At 34.7% G+C, this 20271-nt stretch overlaps 1 protein-coding gene and 1 long non-coding RNA gene across 2 annotated transcripts; both read right to left on the reverse strand.

Annotated features, from left to right (window-relative positions):
• Positions 1 to 3476: 3476 nt before the first annotated feature.
• Positions 3477 to 4727, reverse strand: LOC125220474. The gene has a single exon (XM_048122645.1). The coding sequence runs from the start codon at positions 4725 to 4727 to the stop codon at positions 3477 to 3479; it is 1251 nt and encodes a 416-aa protein (XP_047978602.1).
• Positions 4728 to 9596: 4869 nt separating this feature from the next.
• Positions 9597 to 10458, reverse strand: LOC125185389. The gene is made up of 2 exons (XR_007170121.1): positions 9815 to 10458; positions 9597 to 9739 (listed from the first exon to the last, which is right to left on the reverse strand). It is a non-coding gene; the product is annotated as an uncharacterized LOC125185389 (long non-coding RNA).
• Between the last annotated feature and the right edge of the window lie 9813 nt (positions 10459 to 20271).

Consider the following 20271-nt stretch of genomic DNA (forward strand, 5'->3'; position numbering starts at 1 on the left):
TACAATTCATGTCAACTACACACATATAATGTCAACTATATAATTATGCCAACTATTCAAATGTATTGTATGATAATGATGCCAGAACTTGTGTCAAATTAAAAAATAAGAAAAAATAGTTGTATATTTTTTTAGTTACAAAGATTGTTTTTGAGCTGTTGACATTCAGTTCAAGTTGTTGACATCTCAATTCAAGTTGTTGAACTGATTGACAGTTGATATATTATTATAGACTGCATGGTTTAAAAATCAGATGTGATAATTGTTTTACATATCCATCTAAAAAACATGTTAAAATCAAATATTCAAACCACTTTTTGTTCAAATCAGAATAAGATAGATGTTTACTTCTTGCTTCTACGACTAAACCATTCTTGTACTTGTTTTGTAACTCATTCAATCTATGCCTATTTGCATTTATCCAGTTTTCAGAGTCTTGTATCATTGTCAACTGCACATACAAGTCATGTCAACTACGGTACATATTGTGTCAACTACGGTACATAATATGTCAACTACACGTACAAGCCATGTCAACAACAATTATAATTCATGTCAACTAAACTTTCAAACCATGTCAACTACACGTACAAACCATCTCAACAACAATTATAATTCATGTCAACTACACTTTCAAACCATGTCAACTACACGTACAAGCCATGTCAACTACACGTACAAGCCATGTCAACAATAATTATAAGTCATGTCAACTAAACATTCAAACCATGTCAACTACACGTACAAGCCATGTCAACAACAATTATAAGTCATGTCAACTACACTTTTAAACTATGTCAACTACACGTACAAGCCATGTCAACAACAATTATAAGTCTTGTCAACTACATTTTCAAATCATTGATGTTTGTTCTTCAACTACACGTACAAGCCATGTCAACAATAATTATAAGCCATCATCAAATTTTTGTACTCAATCATATAGTAGTAGTTATAAGCCTATGTTTTTATAAGAACAATTGCAGTGAACCAAGCACCATAAAAACCATCTCCATCAATCATGGCTTCAACATGGTCTCTTGAGTTAAAGACATGTTCAATCACGCTTCCACTTCAAAGCACCATAAAAACCATCTCCATCAATCATGGCTTTAGCATGGTCTCCTGGGTTTAAGACATGTTCAATTACTGCTTCCACTTCAGGTGACAACTGCTGTGTTAAAAGGCAAAAACATCTAGAGATAAGTCAATTTCAAATTTCACATTTGAGAAATATCAAATAATTGGTTGATTCAGTTACTAAGAAAACATTGGTTTAACATACTTATTTACTTCTAATACTCCATATATATATATAGGGGTGCGTTAGGCTCCTTTGCACCCTAAGTGTCCTATTTCCTTCTTAATCTCAGCCCTTGGATCCTTGAATTGGATGGTTGTGATCAATGCATTATTAGTCTATAATGTTGCATTATTAGCCGTTGTGCATTATTAGAATGAAAATGTGCATTATTAGTCTATAATGTTGCATTATTAGCCGTTGTGCATTATTAGAATGAAAATGTGCATTATTAAATGACACGTGGCATTAATCTAACCGTCAGATGACAAAATCGTGGGGCTAGGATTAAGAAGGAAAAAGGACAAAAGATATGAAAAGTATTTGAATACATCCCTATATATATATATATATATATATATATATATATATATATATATCTAACTTGAGCAATAGTTGTCAACAAAGCAAAATGGGACATCCGAGCATACAACAAATAGACTACAATAGTACTTATATTCACAACTTATACAAGTTCAAACAAATAATCATCAAGGCCACATATCACCAATTCGAATTCACAGAAGTATCATTTAAAGGATGCTTACATCAGCTTTATACGACGAGCAGGAGGGGTCCAAAGGGGGAACCCACCTCTTGTTGACCCACTCGCGGTAAGGCCTCAACTGCGAGGGGGTGAAGGAAAGACGCTCCTCTGTCTTGTACAGTAACACCTGATTTCATCCGCTTCCTCCAATGTCTGGGTGATCTCTCCCTCAGCAGTAGAGACATGACTTAATCCATCAGCAGGACCTAATTTGGCCAACCCGAAATCCAATAACTTAGCATTTCACTGCTCATCCAAAAGAATGTTTGAGACTTGAAATCTATGAATATAATCTACACGAAAAGCCATCTCTTTATATAAAGTTACACTGTTGAGGTACGTTGAGGCGAATTTCGACAGAGAGAAAGTAGTTATACTTGAATTTACATGCCCTCACGAAGATATGCTAGCCCTTTTGCAGCATACTGCGCCACTTTTAGCCTAGTAGCCCACGGAAGGGATACATTTGGTCATGTTCATGTAATTAAGGAAACTTAATAAATTGTTATAATAATTTTTTGTGATGCAAAGTTGGTATGTGACTGCATTACTTACCCAAATGAATAGCAACTTGTTTCTGTTTGCACTCCCATCAGTAATATTGGTTAAAACACCTTCTATGTTATGCCTGAGCAATCATGCATTCAAAATCATAAAATATTTTTCATAAATAACTAAACATGAATGGAAAAGAAAGAAATAAATGAAGATCAGAATTAAATTACTCTCTTGCAGAAGACCACAGAGTAACCTCAAAGCGTTCAAAGTAGAACTTGAGAAAATCAGTGCAAAATGTCCTCTTGAAATCTGTGACATGAAAATATAAAATCAAGAAAAAAGAAGATAATATCATAGAAAATATCAAAAATGAGGAATAATACCGTGAAATTTTCCATAAACGACATCGGGCGAAGGCAGCAAGTGCATGTATATTCTTAAATTTATGTCAATAGATAAAGTACATAATAAATCAATGTCAATAACAAGTATATCCCATATATAGCAAACACAATTATCTGGTTACTATTATGTCAATTTGACTATGTCAACAGCGATTCTAATAAGTATACACTATGTCAATAACAAGTATATCCTGTTTAAAGCAAACATAATTATCTTATTACTTTTATACCAATTGTTAAAGTTTATAATGTTAACATCAATCCAAACAAGCATACATTATGTCAACAGTATATAATAGTAAGCAAAGAGTATCGTATCCACATAGACAATGAGTGTCAACCTAATTAGCACGAACCAACCTCAACTACTATCTAGATGAATCGGAAAGTTTGGGTTTTCTAAATCTACTTAAAAGCAAGGTAAACACAATTATAAAACACAAATTTTGGTTTCCACTTTGGGTGAATTTGCAGCTTTTGTTTTCTTCTCCTTCACTTTAGAATTTGGTGCAGTCTCTTCTTTAGAAAATGATCCACCACATGAACCAAACAACCACCGTGGCAATGAAAAATCCCCCAATGTGGACTCAATTGCTTGTGTCTTTTGGACCTCTACAACATGCACAGCTTTGCACTCCATCTTCATAACAAGTTCCTCATCTTCACGACTCTTCATAGCATTATATATAGACAAAATGTGTCGTTTATTGCCCATACGAAGAGTGAGCTATCCCTTTGCTATATCTATCAATGTTTTTCCCATTGCTAGGAATGGGCGCCCTAGGATAAGCGGCACATTCATTTCTTCCTCCATATCCAACACTACAAAATCGACGGGAAATATGAAGTCATGTACCTTCACCAGAACATCCTCAACAATTCCTTTAGGATAGGTGACTGATCTATCTGCCATCTGCAGTGTGATTGTAGTCGGCTTGAGAGTGTCGATCTTCATCTTTCTGAAAAATGATAATGGCATCAAATTTATGCTCGCCCCCAGATCACACAGTGCCTGTGTTTGTATGTCATTTCCTATGACGCATGAGATATTAAAACTCCAAGGATCTTTAAGCTTGGCAGGTAGCTTCTTTTGAATTATCGCACTATAGTTTTCAGATATGTTCACCGTCTCATAATCAATCCACTTCTTCTTCTTGGAGAGCACATCTTTTAGGAACTTTGCATATGTAGGCATCTCTTGCAAAGCTTCCACCAATGGTATATTAATGTGCACCTTCCTAAAAATATCGAGAAATTTGGAGAATTGCTCTTCCAACTTCTTCTTCTTCACCGCAAATGGGAAGGGCACTCTAACTGTCGTAGGAATGGAGGGAGGGGGCAGCTTTTCTGGCATTGCGTCTTTCTTGGTCTGAATGTCCACCTTATTCTTTCCCTTGGAATTCTCTTCTGCTCTGACATCTTCCTCTGGAGTACTCTTCTTTTCCTCTACAGGCATGGAAGGTCCTTCATAGCTTTTACCACCTCTCAAGTGTATGGCCTTGCATTCTTTGGGATTGTTTATGGTCTGTGCTGGAAATTGCCCTGGCTGATGTTGGACACCTACAGCTTGAGAAATTTGACTAATCTGAGTATCAATGCTCTGCATATGCACATTCAAGCTTTGCACGTCATTTTCAACCTTCCCCAACCTTTGACTAGTGCTCTCCATGTACTTGTCAGTTTTCTCCATGTACTTGGTAGTCTGATTCATGAATGCTGCCAAGATATTTTCAGTAGTAGGCTTTTTCTGCTGTTCTACCAACCCATTAGACACTGTGAATCCTGGCGGTGGTTGCAGAGCATTGTTGGGATTCTCATATGAGAGATTGGGATGCACCTTGTTACCATAATTGTTGTAGTTACCACTACCTTGGTTGGAGCGATAGTTGTTGAAGTTCCTATTATTTCCTCCTTGGTGCACATAGTTCACATCTTCAACTCCTCCCTGCAGTTCTGGTCCAGGTTGTCTCATCTCCATGATCCCCAAGTGAGTGGTCAAAAGATCTAGCTGCTGAGACAGTTTGTCTATTCTATCATCTTCTATAACAGAGGCCACCCTGTATGACTTGTTTCTTTCATTATTCCATCATTCATCAGTGGAAGCTACTCTCTCAATCACTTGCATGTCATCATTCTCCCGTAATTGAAGGAGTGCTCCTCCTGCGCTCCAATTTAGTCCACGCATTGCACCTGGAGTACTCCCCCTATAAAAAGTTATGACTTGGTGTCCCGGACTTAGACCATGCTTGGGGCATCTTTTCAGCAGTGTCTTGAATCTAGCCCATGTTTCTCGGATTGTCTATGAGGTTTCATCTGGAACTGGATTATCTCTGCTTGCCTTTTTAGAACTTCGCCGGGTGGGAAGTACTTCTCCAAAAATAAGTCTACCATGGCATCCCAAGTTTTAACAGATCCTGACCCCATGCTGTCGTACCAGTCTCTAGCATCATCTCTCAAGGAAAATGGGAATAGCCTTAATCTGATTTGTTCATCTCTCACCCCATTAAGCTTCACCGTGTTACTGATATGAATAAACTTAGTGATATGCTTGTTGGGATCTTTGTTGGCTATCCCCACAAAGGCATTAGCCTCGGCCATATTAAGCAATCCTGGCTTGAGCTCAAAATGATTAGCATCGATCCCATCGTTTCCAATTGGTGGGTTCTCCACCTCTCTGTAAGCGTACATGTTTTGCACTGGCACTGTGGCTTGTAGTTCATTTTTTTCTTTAACCTGTTTCACCAAATCTGCAAGTTGTAATTGGAGCTGTTGGACTACCGGATCTGGATGTGGTGCATTGTTCTCTCCGTTGTCCGCCATTGTTATTGCAACAGGAATAGGCGGTTCTCTCTTAAGAGGCGAAATTGATCGCCTTTGGTTGAGCCTTCTCTGAGCGTTTCTCCTTCGGTTGGATGCTTCGATCTCAGGATCGAATAACTCTAATGGTTGCCCCTTAGAGCGAGTGAGCATACAACCTGAAAAGAAAAACACAAAAGTGAGAATAACTCAAAAAGAAAAGAAAAATAAAGCAAGTAAAATCTAGATTAGTAATCTTAATTTTTATCACGATATTAGGCTATAGTAACACAAAATTGTCCCCGGCAACGGCGCCAAAAACTTGACTCAACTTATTTTTAACACAAGTATACCCGCAAGTGTACGGGGCTAATGTAGCAAATAGTAAGCAAAGAGTATCGTATCCACAGAGACAATGAGTGTCAACCTAATCACCACGAACCAACCTCAACAACTATCTAGATGAATCGGAAAGTTTGGGTTTTCTAAATCTACTTTAAAGAAAGGTAAAAACAATTATAAAACAACTAGAGGACTAAAAGCAAATAAGAAAACGGATGTAGATCAAGGATGAGAAGGGTAGAATCCTACGGGATCGATAACAACTATCCTATGCTCAACTAACTTCCTAACTATGCCAACAAAGGGTCTCAAGGGTTATTAAGCTATCACTAAGGTACAACTATATCTTTTCTCAAAGCATATAATTTGTAGATTGCTACCTAGAACCGAAGTGTCCTTCCTAGAACTAAGATAATAACTCCTAAAAGCTCCTAAGATACTTAGCTTCATTCAAAGGCTCAAATCTGTCGATTATATTGGCAAAGACGTCAACTTCTCTTCTTTCAAATTAAACTACTCACTTCCCAGGTATTGTAGTAAAATCCTTATGCATTTATAAGGTGATCAATCAAATAAATGTATAAGCACAAGAGAAGTCAAAATAACCACATTAGCCAAGGCATAGGAAAAGGAAATCAATTAAACATAAGAATCATTGTATATCCCCCGTAGAACTCTACGAAGGATTTAGCTACTCATGTTCAACACAAAAGTCAAAGAAATATTCAAATAAATATTCAAAAACACTGTTTGAACAAGAATAAAACTAAAAGTAGAAACTCCTAGAATTGGATTGGGCGGATTGGAAGCCTCGTCTTCAATCTTGCGATGAATACTCATCCTCTGCTCGTTCTTCTCTTCTTCCTAGGTGAAAAAGTGGTAGTTTTGGGGTAGGAGGCGTGTAGAATGGTGTTTGGAGGCGTTTCCTAGGCATATATATACCTAAGGTTGACTTTGGGCCCGAAATAAACTGTCGGATGAAGTTGGCGGGTCGCCAGGTTAGGTGTGCATCGAAGCTGGCGAGTCGCCAGCTGCTTACGAAATTTTTCTCGTCTTTTGCTGGCGGATCGCCAGTTTCGTTTGCATGCGAACCTGGCGGGTCGCCAGCTATGTCACGGCTCTGAGCAGTCTTGGTAAAACGGCCATAACCTTTTCTACTGAACTCCGATTGAGACGTTTAAGATATCCACGCGAAGTTCTTTCGAAGACGAAGAGAATGGTATGCATTATGTGCGAATTGGACTTCAAAATCTCCAGAAAAGCTATCTCGAACATTGAGCAGCTGCACATCCACATATTTTGTACATTTTTCTGCACATTCTTCACAAAATGGTCAAAATACCAACATAATAGAGAAGTAGCTATAACCATGTCTCAAAGTACACAATATATGATCAAAACCAAGTAAAACTACCCTCTAAAATCATGTAAAATTCAAGTGAATCACATAACTATGTCAATAGCTATTGTGTGAAATGTCAATAATCTTAAAAATTTAAATAAATCCTTAACTGGAAGCAGATGCATGTTCTCTTTCGTTTTTTTCAGTAGCATTGTTGATTTCCCTCTCTTCTGATTCTACCATCGCTAATCAACAAAAAAAAAATCAGCAGAAATCGAATTCAGAAGAAAACAAATCTAGATATGTTTTAATACACTAAAATCGAAGCAATATATTTAAAATTTGAATCAATTTCTTAACCTGAAGAATTCGCTTCAACGACCGCCGATTTGGAATGCCTTTTTCTGGCAATAATTGGGGCTTCAGCTTCAACTATTTCTTCGATCCTCATTTTTGAAAATTAATTGATGTAGAAAACTAAACGAAGTCTAAGATTAGGAGATGAATTGCAATGAAGGGAAGAGAAGATGCAGAATTGTAGAAGAAATCTGGGAGAGAATTCAGAGAAATGTTCGAGAGTTTTGCGGCGTGTTTTGAATACAACTGAAATATTTTAGAACTAAAATTACAAAAATACCCCCCCTGTTGACATAAACCAGACAATGTTGACATCACGCGAAGATTGTGAATGGGTGGCTGAGATTGCATCTCAATTCTTAATTAGGCTCAAAAATCTCAACCTAACAGGACCCTATATATATATATAGGGGTGCACTAGGGTGCCACCATAGTTAAAATAACATCATACCACCAATATAGTCCGTTAGATCTCATCTATGGACGCCTAGGATTAAGTTTCGTGAAAAAACACGGGTTTGCAGTCTACTGTATTAGATATTGCAGCCTATCAGTATTAGATATTGCAGTCATGGTAAACTGCAATATTGTTGTGGTAAGACTGCAATATTCAATGAACAACACTGCAATCTAGTAACGTAAAATTAGAAATTTCATATTTTACCCCTCCGTGTTTTTACATGTGGCAGCATGACAAGCACACGATTTTCAGATCCAATGGCCTAAAGTGGTGGTATGGTGTTACAATAAAGAGGGTTGTCATCTTAGTACATACCTATATATATATATATATATATATATATATATATAGGCATGTTAGGGTGCCACCACCCCTTAAAATAACACCATACCACCATTTCTAGCCAATCATTTGTACACGTGGACGAATAATAAGCTGCCACGTGGCAAAATAATCTGAAAAAGACGGGCAGCAATATGCTGGTCTTTATACAACAATTTTTCTTGAACAGCAATATCCGACACACTATACAAAGCAATCTAAAGATTGTTGTGTAGCGTTTATAATATTGCTGTATAAGCGGTGTCACGGTGTCATTTTAAGAGGGCTTGTCATTTTAACACAAACCTATATATATATATATATATATATATATATAGGGGCACACTATGGTGACACCAATATTAAAGTGACAATGTAACACCATTGTCAACCGTTGGATCTCTTATATAGATGGCTTAGATTGGATTGTAGAAACAGACCACGGATTGCTTGGTAGGGAATAATGTGTTGCTCTGCAGGGTAATTTTGTCTTTTTAGTGGAATTAAATTCCAAAATGGAGTGGAAAATCCCGGTTATTTTGGGCGCTAACGCACGCCCACAACGTGAGAAACTGAATCGGTTCTCTCTCCAAATCTCCCAGTCGATCATTTACCGATTCATTTCAATCTATCAGCCACCGATTTTTTTCATGAATTTAAACAAACCCTAGTCTACTGCTGCTCTCACCAAAACTCTACGCCAGCGTTCTCGTTCGGTGGTTCTCTTCTTTTTAGTGTGGGATTCCCCCATCAGTAGTTACTCCCAAAATCGGCGACTGAAGTTTGTTGGTTTGCATTATCGGTTAGTCTGAATGCTTAGTGATTGTCTTCTTCATTTTTATGTTCCTACCTTTTTTCACCACGATTAGTTTGAATTATATTGTTCTGTGTTTTGGTTTTGTTAAGTCCATGAACTTTCAGGATTAAATTTAAAAGAATCGGTTTTTGCTATGTTCTATGTAGTTTTTTTGCATGCTTACAGATTTCCCCGTTGATTCGCTTTCATGGAACTATTCTTTTTAGTTACAAGTAAAAGCTAAGTAATCAATTGAACTAAGCAATTGGAATTTACATTGTAAAATATCACGAATTTTCGAAAACAATTAACGAGCAACTAACGTTCAAATGCTTCAATACATAGAACAAAATTAACTATTGAACAACGAAAATATATATATATATATATATGTTACATGGAGCAAGTCCTCAAATAAAGGAGACAAGAAAAAGGAAAGGATAAAATGTGCATTAATCGAATAGAATCGGTCTCTCCTCCCGGGCCGATAGTCGCGGCCCGTTTTCCGGTCAGCCGTGGGCCGAGGTATCAACTGTTCCAGACAGCCAGCAGCTTGGCAACCAAGCTTGTCTCGACCTGCAAGGTAGAAGTCAGTTCTTGTCTACTAAGGAACAAAAGAAAACAAAGAAAAAAAGAGGAGGGGACTCTTACCTTAGGGATGGAGACAACCTTCTTTAGTTATAGATGACCCAAAGAATCACCATAAGAGGAAAGTCAGCCCTGCAACACCCTTGGCACAACAGCCACCTGCTCACTGCACAATCAAACGATTCAAATTGCTAGCCAAGTACTAGGTGCCCATATAAAATGCCAAATTGCAGCCAAGAAGGAGGGGCAATGGGATCATTAAAGTGGGATTTTCTGCAGCATAACAACAAGTGATACAACAGCCCCATTTAATTCCCCATAGTACACCACAATTAGCCTATAAATTTCCTCCACAACACATTCAACTTCCTTTCACACACACTTCAAAATCTCAGCATAAACCGAGAGTAGAGGGTGGAACAAGTGGAGAAAAGCATCAAAGACAGCCTCTCCTTCGATTTTCCAGAGGTAATACACCTCCATCTTCCTTCCCCAATAGCTTTACATATCATCATATAGAGGCACCACAACTTAGGAAGCACAATCAAAATAACACAAGCACACTCTCTGCCCTTGTTTAGAACATCATGCTAGCTCAAGGATGTAGAATTTGCTAGAGAAATCTCATAGCAGTAGTAGCCTTGAAGAGCTTTAACTCATAAATGGAACAAGAGCACAATAGGCTGCCCTCATGCTAAATTTCAGTAGCAAACTATAAACGTTTCAAAATCAACACTTTAGCCCAAAAATCAAGCTCATTCCAGTGAGCAAATTCTTATCTCAGAAATCACAACCTCAAATCACAACAATCAAACGTCTCCAACATAGCTACTGCCCAAATTCTTGAACAAAGTACTAATAAACAAAAGGGGTGAAAGGACTTAGCTTTTACGACTTGCACTTGGGTTGCCCGATCGGGACGGTAACGGAGGATTGCAAGGCGGCACTACTCGCTGAAACTGGAGGCGAGGGCAGCCGCGGGAACATCCACGGCGAGCCTAAGCTCCTGAGGTGAAGAGGGCAGCGGCGAATCGCCGGAGAAGACGAGGAAGGAGGCGGAGATGGGCTGAGCGGCGCCGAACAACGCGGCGGGCGGCAGCCCTGCTCGTCGGGCAGCCGAGGATGAGAGCGGCCGCGAAGCGGCGGTGACGGATGGCGGCGTTGGCGACGGGCGAGGCGGCGTTACCGCCGAGAGAGAAGAGGGAGGAGAGATTAGGGTTGGATGTGTTTTGATTTGGGGATGGTTGTTCTAAGAAGAGAGTGAGACCGAGGATGGTGAGGGAGAAGCATCAAGTCCCCGGCGGCGCAAGGGAGGCGCCGACCGGAGCAGCTAGCGGCGGAAGGCGAGGAGGCGCCGCCGAGCTCTCTCTCCGTTTAGGGTTTCGAATTAGGGAATTAGGAATGAGGGAGGGCCGATTGTTTTTGTGGAGTAATTGGGGCTTCTCCTTTGTTTTCTTTTTCCAATTGGGCCTCTCTTTACTTTTGTTTTGGGCCTCAATTTAATCAATAAGATGGGTTAGTGGTGCAAGTTTTAATTTGGGCCACTAATTAAATTAAAGAAGGAACCTAATTAAATCATGGGCTTTTCAATGTTATGGATTTAATAATTAATAGTCCGCTAATTAATCCCACGAGGATAAGTCTAATTTTTCCGGAAAGTAGCAAGAGTGCTCAAATGTTTAATTTTAAGAAATTTTGATACGCTAACGATGAATAGACCTCGAGTCTATTTTAGTACTTGAATAAAATATATAGGAGGTAACGCTCTTTCGTTAAACGAATAATTGGTAGACCTCCACACCTAACTAAATCGCAAGATTTATTTAGTGCTCAAGGACTTCTTATGAATTAGGAAAAAAAAAAGAATAAAATGATCACGCACTTAGGATGCATTCATGTCTAAGCTTAATGGATATCTCAAAATCTAATTAAGTATCTTTTTATTTCCTAAAGGGACGTCTTCGAACGTCATCTAAGACCAAGTTAAGGAAATTTCGGAAGGAGCTTTAGCTTTTGAGGTGGGCATTCTTTTAAAACGTGTTTTAGTATGAAAATGTGATTCTTTGCTCAAGTATGTTGTCATGCCATGTTTTGTTTTATGATTACCTATCTGCTTGGCTATGCCAATTCAAGTTAAATCGAATTCGGGTCCCAGTAGGGCCGCAAACCCTACTCGGACTAGTGTACACATAAGGGGACCGTGAGCTAACAAAAGGGGTTGGCCGGTCCAGTGACCGTCGTGGAATGTGGCCACATTCCCGGTTCACATCAGTTTCAGATATGGTATATCTATGTTATGTGATTGCGCAATCAAATCTTTACTCAAGGAAAAGTATTTTAGTGACTCGGGTCTTTTAAGTAAAACCCCGTGATCACTCAACTGTGGCATTGACAATTAAAAGATAAAACCATTTTTGGCAATGTGCCCACTGAGTATATCAAATACTCAGCCCTGCATGTTATTTTTCAAATGTGCAGGTTGAACGTGGACGAGCAGGCGAAGGTGTTGGGACAAGCATATTAAATAAGTAGTTAGGTAGCCCAAAGTAGCATGTCTTCATACGTGCTATTTTGTCTTGGACTCTTCCGCTGCAAAACCTAGAATTATGTACTAGCAAGCTCTGAACTTAGTCTTGATACTCTGAACACGTTTTGACTATGTACCCATATGCCTTTGATACTGTTGATTTAAGTGATTTCATCCTTTCTATGTTGTCCCTTGATTATTGAGAATTGTTTAGTCGCGAAATAGCCACGCTCACTAGCACTAGGGAGTTGTGGAAATAAAAAGATTTGAGGAGATATGGGAGGAGATTGGCGTTAATTCTGGTGAGAAATAAGGGGATTTCGAAATCTTAGGCTATTTAATTAGCCTATGATTTAATTTAAGTATTTTACGGAGTAGAATAAAATATTACGTAGCAGAATAAAAATAATAATCTCCCCAATTAAATAGGAAAAGTGGTGATTTTTATTCCTCTCCCACAAGGAATTTAATTAATTTCCTAATCAAAATAAGATATGACAAGATCTCCTTAGATATGGTAAGATATGCTAGAATATTTATATTTATTCATGGAAGAGAATAAATAAGGAATCAAATAATATAATAAAATAATTCCTTCTCCCATAAATAGGAGATTTTCAAAAATCTCCTTGGAATAAGCATAGGGGTCGAAAATTCTATGGAGGAAATAAGGAATAATCGGACTTTGGATTTAATTTGGATAATTATCCCAAGCAATAATTAAATCCAAGAAAAATAGAATTCATCTCCAATAAAAAGAAGTGGTCGAAAATTCCAATTAAATAATGATGCTCCTATTTAATCTCACTCGTCCCTTAGGAAATAATTCACCACAATATTATTTCACCCCGCATCAAATATATTCACATAATCGCATCACAAAATCCACCATTTTTAATTCCACCTCATATTTACAACACATTGACCTTTCAACGGCCACGTTATATTTTCCACAATATTGACTATTCAATAGCCATGTCATATAATCAACAAGTTTGACTATTCAACCTAAACTCAACTCCATATCGCAATTAGGTCACAAAGAATCATGCAATAAATCACTCATTATTTAATCCACATACTTCATAGCATTAAAAGCATTTAATGCAAAAATTTTATGTCTCGAAAATTAGGGTTCGAAAAAGTGAGGTGTTACATATTGTAAGAACTAAAACTCAAATTTGAGCACCCCTTCATCTTTGAAGATTTATCCAAAATCCCTTTTGGTTGCATTTCAATCTATTGTCGGACCTAGATGAAATGTGAGGTATGAAATTCTAGTTCTTGTGTTGCTTTTGTGGAGTCATTAGATTTTTTATTTTAAAGGGTTTTTATAATGGACCTCATATTTAAATAATTTTATGTCATCCGTATAAAACTATATTTACTCAATCTACAAAAATTAATCTCATTTGTCAATAAAAAATAGTCACATCCAAATATGGAAAATTTCTTTTATATTATTAACACTATTCTATCTACCTTTTTCCTTTTTTCTTTCATACCCTACCCACGTTTTCTCAAAAAAAAATTCATGACTTGTCTGAATGTCATGAAAAATCTCATTTTCACTCTTACTTGCCTATTTCTAATTAAAACTTATGTTGTCAACTCATTAGTCTAATTTTAGTGGAAGGATGGAGTATACTCCATAAAAGTAGGAAACACATTCCTTCAACTATTTGAACACACATTTTTTTTGGTATATTTTTTGGTGGATCAAATGAAGTCAACTAATGGCGGATGAAAGGGGTATATTTTATTTTTTTATAATTACTAAGGGTATTCATTGATGGACACAATATCTAATCCTCATGTTGATTTGTAGGTATCTCAACAAGTGAGACAGTTAGCCCAAAAATTTAAAGTTGATCCATAAAAAGAGTACGGAGTACATTTTAATAAGCATATCTTGTTAATTAAGATAGATAGAAATCAAATTATAAGATACTAATATGGATCTGAACAGTAGTACTCCCTTCGTTTTCTCATAGTTGAGGCGAAACTTTTCGACATAGAGTTTAAGAAAGAAATGTTGAGTGTATTAAATAAATAGATAAAAAAGTATTCCCTCCGTCTCATAATAGATGTCACACTTCCCTTTTTAGTTTGTTCCACAAAAGATGTCACATTTCTTCTTTTAGAAAAAATTCCCTCTCACATCAATTATAAAATTATGTTTTCTCTCACCACTTAACACACAAAATAACATCTCCTAAAATCCCGTGTCATCTCCCAAGTGTGACATCTATTATGGGACGGATGAAGTAAGAAAGAGAAAAAGGTAGAGAGAATAAACTAAAAAGTGAATAAAATAAAAAGTGAATGAAGTAAGAGAGAGTAAAGTAAGAAAGATAAAAAAAAAGTTACTACTATATGTGGAAATGACTCAACTATGAGTGAACTTCTCGAAATGAAAAAATGGCATAGCTATGAAGGAACGAATGGTACCATCTACTCCCTCCGGCCCACAAGAATGTGCACTTTTGGTTTAGCAAGAGTTTCAATGTACAATTAGTTAATTAAGAGAGAAGTAGAAAGAAAAAGTAATTTAAAGAGATATGAGAGTTTTCAAAATTAGAAAGTGCATATTCTTGTGAGACGGATTAAAACGAAAAGAGTGCATATTCTTCTTGTAAGATAGAGTTACAAACATAACAAATATCTCTCACGTGGTTTGATAGATAACTCTTGATACATTGTTGGGGAATATCTTTGATGTATCAGGACATGTTTTAGTTGTTCGAGGGATGCACGGGATAAGCTCTTAGTCTCAGAAGACATTCTTGGTTGAAGCCCATCAGGCGCCATTCCAATTGATAGATGCACGTGAAAAGCTCTCAGACTCAGAATGCGCCCAATAGAAGCCCTTTGGAGACACACAAGAGAAGTTTCCGCGGGGGTGTTGCAAAAGAACCAAGACCAACGAAAATTTACAAAGAATATCGCGAAGACCAATTGCCACGATTCACGTTCACAGTGCACAGGGCACGATGCTAGTCACTTAGGCACATAATTATTACACTTAAAAATGAAACCTTTGAAATACATGATTAATAAAATTCGTTTTTTAATGTGAGATTATTTAAGTACACCATCATCTTTATATTAATTGAAAATTTTAATTAAATATTTATCAACCAATGTAATTAATTTAGAGCAAATAAATTTACCGACATCATTCACTCAGGATATAGACCAATTCTATAATATTCGATCCTATAATTTATTCTTTTATTACTCATGCTACTCAGTTAAAGTTGTACCGAAACTAGATTTCAATAATCTTTCTATAGTTGTGATCGCTGCATATCTTTTCCAAATTTATCAATTATATCATGTGAATTTTTAGCTTTTATGATACTCTCCATCTGTTTCATATTAATAAAGTTATTTTTCTATTTTAAAAAGTTTCAACTTTCAAATTTATTGAGTCATTTTTATTTTTGGCAAAATTAATTTTTTCTTTTATTTTATTCTTTCTTCATCTCTTTTACTTTATTTTTTTCACCATTCAATTAATATAAGTATTATTCTTAAATTTTATATCAAATTTTTTTTTTTTTTTTAATAAAGAACGGAAAGAAGTAGTGGAGTAACAAAAAGGAAAAGGAAAAGCTTATCTACAAAGATATGGAGAATTTATGAAAGATAAGGACTTTAACGTACATCACATAATGATACTATTGATAAATGCCACGCAACTCTTCATTTTGATATCCATGTGTATTTAATAAGACCACTCCAAAAAGTTGTCAGTTGTCACCCTTTTATTTGAGACCATCAAAATCATTGACTCTTCATGTCGGTAAGAGTCATATTTTATTCACAATATAACCCCAATTTTCAGTATAAATATTATAATAAAATAGATAAAACAGAACAAAGATTAAAAAAAATAATTGTAAGTAGTATTTAATAAAAAATGAAATATATAGAGAAAAACTTATTAAATTTAGAAGTGAATTATTTTTATAGGACAATTGAAAAACTATTTTTATAAAAAAAAATTACAGAAGTGAATTTTTATAGGATAAATACATATAGAAAAAGAAAACTATTTGTATAAGATTGAGAAAAATATCATACTCTACCGGCCAGTTAACTTTAGTATTGACCATTCTGTAACTCATGATGGAAAAGTTTAGCACAACTCAACATATATAGTAAATTGATTGAGATGGTGCTGAAAATTTTAAGAGTTAGAGCTATCTCAAATCAGCTGGAATTGAAATACATAGAAATTAAGGGTGGATCTAAATCCATACAATGATACTCCCTCTGTTTTGCCTCGACTAAAATGAAATAATTCTTAGCTGAAATGGATGTAAATCCGTACAATGATGTATACCCTCTGTTATTGGTTAACGTAGTTAATTGGAAAGAAAAAGAGAGAAAAGTTGAATATTAATTGGAAAGAGAATGTTACCAAAAATAGAAACATGTCGCCTTAGTTAAGACAAACTTAAAAGAAAAATATGTCATCTTAATTGGAAAGGACGGAGCTATTAATAGATTACGCGAATAACAATAAATCAACAATTCATTTCTAAAACTAAATATTACTGGCCTGGCTTCAACGTCAAAATAAATTATCGGTGTTAAATAAAAAAAATGATATTTCCTCTGTCTTAAAAAAAAGACTAATTTAATCATTTGGATCATCCTCCAATATTAGACAAAATCTATATAAAGAAAGTTTTCAACATATAACAATCTTATACCTCATTTATAATATGGACCCGCAATCATCTAACACTCATTCCACTATATTTTCCTTCTCTTACTTTTTTCACATTTTTATTGTTTTATCAATTACACATTAAAACTCGTGTCACTTATAATTTTTATCTATTTTTTAGAACGGAAGGAGTACTATGAGCTACTAACTACAAAATTACGATTGGGACAGATTTTATGCTAATATATATTGATATATAACTAAATTATAATGAATAAAAAAACTAAATTATAATGAAGTATTTGTGTTGAATTCTGGTTGTAGACAAAATGACGATTGGGACAGATTTTATGCTAATATATATTGATGTATAACTAAACTATAATGAATAAAAAAACTAAATTATAATGAAGTATTTGTGTTGAATTTTGGTTGTAGACAAAATTACGACTGGGAAAGATTTTATGCTAATATATATTGATATATAACTAAATTATAATGAATAAAAAAACTAAATTATAATGAAGTATTTGTGTTGAATTTTGGTTGTAGACAAAATTACGATTGGGACAGATTTTATGCTAATATATATTGATATATAACTAAATTATAATGAATTAAAAAATAAATTATAATGAAGTATCTATGTTGAATTTTGGTTGTTGCCGACAATTCACATAGACATCCCTTCAATTTTTTATTTAAATATCTTCTTACTTTTATTTTGACGCGGTAATAAATAATAGTGACAATGGAGAAATTAACATTTTGAAAAAGTCAAAACTAAAAATAGTTGGTGCAATTTTATTTTCCAGATACATTGCCAAATATTTGGCAAAGAGATATAAATGCTCTTTAAGCGCAATTTTATTTTCCAAAGACATTGCCAAAATTTTGGCAAAGAGATATAAATGCTCTTTTAGCAAGTCGAACATGTATATTTTATCAATTTCCTTATCTTTTTTCTGTATGAGGATGCTATTGATGCCACTAAACCCTCATGCTAGATATTTGATCTTCTTTATAAGTAATATACATGCTCCTTTTGAAAATTGAGTTATTCAGCAAAATAATTAGAAAATAATTCAGTGACTAATAATCTCAGATTAAGATTAATCAGGTAAAATTTTCAGCTAATTGACGGTTGACTTTCAGAAATGAACGGAACTATCAACATAGGACCAAATTGACAGCTTTTTTGTATGTTTAGGAGTTGAGTTTTAAAAAATAAATATTATGGACCAACATCGTATTTTTGCCATATATTTAGAACCAAAATAATACTCTACTCTTGTGTTTATATTACTCGTTAATACATAGGCCGTTGGCAATAAAACACATTGCTTGGTGATTTTTCCTCCAGATGTCAGCAATTAGAAAAGCTTTAATGGAGTTTGTTATCTCTTTTAACCCAACTTCATCACACTAATCACGTGTTTCGAAATTGTGGATATATGAATATGCAATTAATATTGTCACATATTTTAGAGTGGACATAACTATACACAAATACAAAAACACTTAAATTGGATCTGCCAGAGTTATCTCATATCTGTACTTGGAATTTAACGTGGCATAAAGTCTATATACAAATATAACTATAATGAATATACACGTTTAGGTATAGTCACATATCATTTGACAACACGAATCACGACTGAAGGCATGTTTTCGAAACATTTATTCGAGAAGACAAAAATGGATGATTAATTCTGAGACAATGTATTGGGACAAATGATTGCAATCGTTAAATTTGACATAGTTGGGATGTTTCAATTGGTAGCTATTTGCGTTCATATAAGAGATAATGACCGATCTAATTTAATTTCGAATTATTGTATCAAATTAAATTTATCAAAACATAACATGCAAACCCAAGACTAAATGATCTCATGATTGTCTAAGATGCAACTGGCCAATATTAAATTTTTTACTGTAAAAAGACTTAAGACTTATTAGTTAGGGCAAATTATATGTGATATTATTATCCCAAAATTAAGTGTAAGTATTTTATTGTTTGAAAACATAACATGCAAACCTGAGACTATAAATGGTCTCAACTCTCACGATTGTCTAATTAAGATACAATTGGCCAATATTACTTTTGTTGTCGTAGAAAGACCAAAATTAAAAAACTGGTGATTTATTATAATATAGTGTTAACCCAAGTATGATGCACAACGGAATATTTTTTCATCTGTTTAAAATTATTAATAAATTAATTAAAATAAGAAATAATATAACTATATAAAATTAAAATATATATATATATATATATTATAAATAATAATTCAATAAATATATACTCCTCCATTCATTTTACACTTAAAGACATAAAATTACTATTTAAAATGGAACCAAGACAAACACAATTATTTGGACAACAAAGAAGAGAGTATCAAGTGAGTCAACATTTTTAAAAAATATGTTTAAAACAATCATTCATATCTGTCTACTAAAACAATGTAAATCACAATCTTAACAAAATAATAGTAAATCAATAACTCATAGTAATATTCAATAGCGGCAGTAATAATATAAATATACAAAAATAATAAATTGTTGAAAAAAAATATTATGCATGTCTAGAGTTAAGAATGTTACGATTCTCCCCTCTCTAAGAATTGTAAGGAATATTGGGTAAAATTCTCGAACCATATACACGTGGTACTCTAGCTATTGCAATCAAAAGAAAAAAAAACAACAATAAATGAAATGGAAATCACAATAAAAATTAACTATAAAATAAATTGAACTATAAGTATAGTTGAGAAAACCCCTCTTCTGCAAGACAAATTACATTATGGTTAGTATTCTCGGATTGACGTATTGTCCCCAAAGATGAAATCCTTCTAATGTATATAACATCTCAAACCCGCTAGACACCGATGTACTTGATGGGGCTCTTAAAATTGAGTAATACAATGTTCCTAAAATGACAATAAAATGTTGAGAGCTTGAGAGAGAATGGAGAATGCTTTTGTTGGTGTGTGATTCATCGACAACTCTATGCCTTTTATAGGCACAAAATTAGTCCATAAGAGATCATGAAAATAAATCAGCATAAATTATAAAATTAAGACAATAGAGGTTACAAAAAAACTTTAATGCTTATTATCCTATTTAATGATTTGTAACGGTCGTTTACTCATTGTAGTGCTTTAATAATTAGTCAAAGTGTTCATTAAAATATCTAAATAAATATGTAAAATATTCTCATTTTTAATTTTATTAAAAATCTACAATGACAATCTTTTTATTTTTCCGAAATTGTACGATAATTATATGTAATTATTCATAAATTTAACACCA

This window comes from Salvia hispanica, chromosome 4 (genome assembly GCF_023119035.1).
Source record: "Salvia hispanica cultivar TCC Black 2014 chromosome 4, UniMelb_Shisp_WGS_1.0, whole genome shotgun sequence".
Classification (NCBI taxonomy): domain Eukaryota; kingdom Viridiplantae; phylum Streptophyta; class Magnoliopsida; order Lamiales; family Lamiaceae; genus Salvia; species Salvia hispanica.

What these genes read in the sequence shown, in the direction of transcription:
- LOC125220474 (XM_048122645.1), bottom strand. Translation starts at nt 4,727, where the DNA reads ATGGAGATGAGACAACCTGGACCAGAACTGCAGGGAGGAGTTGAAGAT.